This window comes from Limulus polyphemus, unplaced genomic scaffold (genome assembly GCF_000517525.1).
Source record: "Limulus polyphemus unplaced genomic scaffold, Limulus_polyphemus-2.1.2 Scaffold12017, whole genome shotgun sequence".
Classification (NCBI taxonomy): domain Eukaryota; kingdom Metazoa; phylum Arthropoda; class Merostomata; order Xiphosura; family Limulidae; genus Limulus; species Limulus polyphemus.
In genome coordinates this window covers 8,965-13,056 of record NW_013677627.1, presented here as the reverse complement: position 1 = coordinate 13,056, position 4,092 = coordinate 8,965, and the positions used below count along the sequence as shown (strand labels likewise).

The 4,092-nt window shown below is 31.6% G+C and overlaps 1 protein-coding gene across 1 annotated transcript in view; it reads right to left on the bottom strand.

Moving 5' to 3' along the window:
- Positions 1-34: 34 nt before the first annotated feature.
- LOC106476899 (plectin-like) overlaps positions 35-4,092 on the bottom strand; it is a gene marked incomplete at both ends in the record, with an annotated part of 11,713 nt that continues 7,655 nt past the window's right edge. Inside the window, 5 exons of the mRNA XM_013937518.1 lie at positions 35-304; positions 1,843-1,938; positions 2,473-2,577; positions 2,904-3,065; positions 3,437-3,514. Of these exons, the coding sequence (XP_013792972.1) occupies positions 35-304; positions 1,843-1,938; positions 2,473-2,577; positions 2,904-3,065; positions 3,437-3,514 (711 nt within the window). The remainder of the gene's footprint in view (positions 305-1,842; positions 1,939-2,472; positions 2,578-2,903; positions 3,066-3,436; positions 3,515-4,092) is intronic.

Here is a 4,092-nt window from a genome sequence, read left to right as displayed (position 1 = left end):
ATGTCTTTGTCAAATACAACAGAACATTACGTACGTTCATCTGTTTGTATGAACAAATGGATGTAACTCGCAGTGGACGACTAAGTTGTTGGCGTCTCTGTTTAAGTGGCATAATCTCTTTACTGCGGTCACCCAAAGAATGGACTATATGGCCATAGTGATTCAAGTCATTCATCAATTCCAGCATATCCCTCAGCAGCCGATCGCCTTCATCAATTGAGAAATGTTGACGACTGAAAGTACTGTTCAGACGCTCCTCCACACGGTTCAGCCACTTCTCACATTCTCTAGCCTCTGTAAAAAACTGGGGAAACAAAGGACTAACTTAAAAAATATACCTTGTTAACATGTATAACTTACACCTAATCACCACTGTTAATTAACATATATATAATTTACATCCAATGACCATTGTTAATTAACATGTAAAATTTACACCGAATGACCACTGTTAATTAACATGTATACTTAACACCTAATGACCACTGTTTGGAACATGTGGATAATCTTAACATGTATAATTTACACCTAATGAACAGTGGTGATTAGGTGTAAATTATACATGTTAATTAACAGTGGTGATTAGGTGTAATTATACATGTTAATTAACGTGGTCATTAGGTATAAAGTATACATGTTAATTAACAGTGGTCATTAGGTGTAAATTATACATGATAAGATTAACCACATGTTCCAAACAGTGGTCATTAGGTGTAAAGTATACATGTTAATTAACAGTGGTCATTAGGTATAAAGTATACATGTTAATTAACAGTGGTGGAACATGTTAATCTTAACATGTATAATTTACACCTAATGACCACTGGTAATGGAACATGTGGTTAATCTTAACATGTATAATTTACACCTAATGACCACTGGTAATGGAACATGTGGTTAATCTTAACATGTATAATTTACACCTAATGACCACTGGTAATGGAACATGTGGTTAATCTTAACATGTATAATTTACACCTAATGACCACTGGTAATGGAACATGTGGTTAATCTTAACATGTATAATTTACACCTAATGACCACTGTTAATTAACATGTATACTTTATACCTAATGACCACGTTAATTAACATGTATAATTTACACCTAATGACCACGTTAATTAACATGTATAATTTACACCTAATGACCACTGTTTGGATAATGTGGTTAATCTTAACATGTATAATTTACACCTAATCACCACTGTTAATTAACATGTATAATTTACACCTAATGACCACTGTTAATGGAACATGTGGTTAATCTTAACATGTATAATTTACACCTAATGACCACTATTATTGGAACATGTATAATTTACACCTAATGACCACCATTAATGGAACATGTATAATTTACATGTAATGACCACTATTAATGGAACATGTGGTTAATCTATAAATGTCAGACTCTTTATAACTGATGATCAAAGTAAGGTCTTCTACTTAAAGCTAATGATTGCTATAAGTACTATTTGTCCCACAGACACAGTTGTATCCCACAACAGTATGATGTCATTAACTTACTCATAAGTTAATCTGCAGACAACTGTATGATTACTATTAATGAAGCTACATTGCTAACATACAGTGTTATTTCATTAACTTACTCATAAGTTAATCTGCAGACAACTGTATGATTACTATTAATGAAGCTACATTGCTAACATACAGTGTTATTTCATTAACTTACTCATAAGTTAATCTGCTGACAACTGTATGATTACTATTAATGTAGCTACATTGCTAACATATGGTGTTATGTCATTAACTCACTCAGCATTTCACACACCATCAAACTTTAACACTACAACAAGCTTGTGAAAGTTTGTATAACTCACCTGGTGGTAGCTTGACGCATGTCTCAAATGGGTGTTCAAACAACGATTTAAGTTCTTTAACCACATCCACTGTGTCTGCAATGCAGCAATATAAGCCTAGGAAAAGTGTTAAATCCAACTTTAAACAAAAAAATTATTTCCTGTTAAAGAAAACTAAACTACCAAAATGTGAGATGTATAAAATCAAAATTTCAACTTCAGAACCACAATTAGAGATCAGCATATACCTCCATAACAACAGCCACCAAGACACAATACTTACATTAACAGTCATATATATGGTAGCAGTAACAACAGCCACCAAGACACAATACTTACATTAACAGTCATATATATGGTAGCAGTAACAACAGCCACCAAGACACAATACTTACATTAACAGTCATATATATGGTAGCAGTAACAACAGCCACCAAGACACAATACTTACATTAACAGTCATATATATGGTAGCAGTAACAACAGCCACCAAGAAACAATACTTACATTAACAGTCATATATATGGTAGCAGTAACAAAAGACAGAATATATACATATATATATATAACCACGTACATAACACAAAATACTTGAAGTAACTAAGACAAAGAATCTTTACTTTATGGTGTGACACATAAACTAGCAGATACCTCAATACAATCAACAGCTGGATGATTCTGACGTTGTAAATTATAGCCTTGTTCTTTAATGTTTTCGATTTGAGGTTCTCGAAGCTCCATCTCATTAGTAAAGTTCTAAAAAGGACAGACAGAAGTAATTAGTATAGCATCAATAAACACTTTGAGTCACTTTCTAACTACTTCTTCAAAATATTATTCACTATGTAAGTTAGTTGTGTTGCATAAAAGAATAAACCAATTCATCCCTGTTTACAGAAAGATTAAAATAAGTACACAATATACTTGACAAACATTTGAGTGAGAGTAAAACAGTTGCTCCTAAAGTATCCAAAATATTCCATTACGTTAATCTAATATCAAATAAAAATGAATAGTAAGATGGATTATGAGCATAAAGAGAACAACAACACAATATTCTGAAACAACAGAAAATCGCTTACCTCCTGGTGTTGTTCGATTTCAACTATGTTCAAGCTCTTGGCTCCCCAGTTCCGGGAAACTTCAATTTCTTCTTTCTCATTCATCCAAATGAGTTGGTTAGTTGCTGTTTGTATGAAGTCCAATAATGCATCTAAATCACTTAATCGCTTGTTGGATAGAACCTGAATACAACAGTTAGAGATGTTAAACAAAATTCGTCTTTAGCAATTAAATAATACAAAAAAACTAAGTCAACAAACAATAACAATTTCAAATGGCATCAGGTAATATATTGTTAGATAGAACATAAATAAAATAGGTAAAGATGATAAAATAAAACTCATCTTTAGCAATTAAATATTACAAAAACTAGGTCAACAAACAACAGTTACAATTAAAATCTTATGTGACATCACTGAACATACAAGACTTTAGTAAATTATCTCTAAATTCTGACTAGTTACGAATTTGAATTTAGCTAAGTGACTAATGTAAATGTTATAATATTTCACTGGTCACACAAGATTTTAGATTTAGATGAATAGTTTCTTACCAACAGTTCTGAATAGCCCCTGTCAAGTCGGCTCAACATTTTACAATAAATGTTGTATTCTTCTCCTCGGAACTGATTCTGTTGAAATCAAACCAATAAATTATTGTATTTTACCCAATATAACAAAATTGGTAACCTACAGTAAGGTTTTTTAAATACTTCATGTGCAGTGTGACTCACTTTTTGAGGGCTTGTATAATAGTTTTTGATGTGATGACATTAACATGCTATTGGTCACCTTGTTATAACATCTAACCTTTTTACATCTTCTTTGTATTACTGAGACTTTACAGAGTATTAACAAGTTACTGAAATATGTAACAGTTGGAGTATAATGATGCTGATCTTAAGAAATATATATCTACAGGATTGCTTCCACAAAAAAATCAACTTAGTACACACACTTTAAAATATCAATGATACTGCATGACATGCTACTAGTTGTTTTATATTTATAGATATGTTTCAACATCAGCCAAGTGAGTTTAATCTATGTAGCTGTTTTATATTTATAGATATGTTTCAACATCAGCCAAGTGAGTTTAATCTATGTAGCTGTTTTATATTTATAGATAGGTTTCACCAGCCATGTTAGTTTCATCTATGTAGCTGTTTTATATTTATAGATATGTTTCAACATCAGCCAAGTGAGTTTA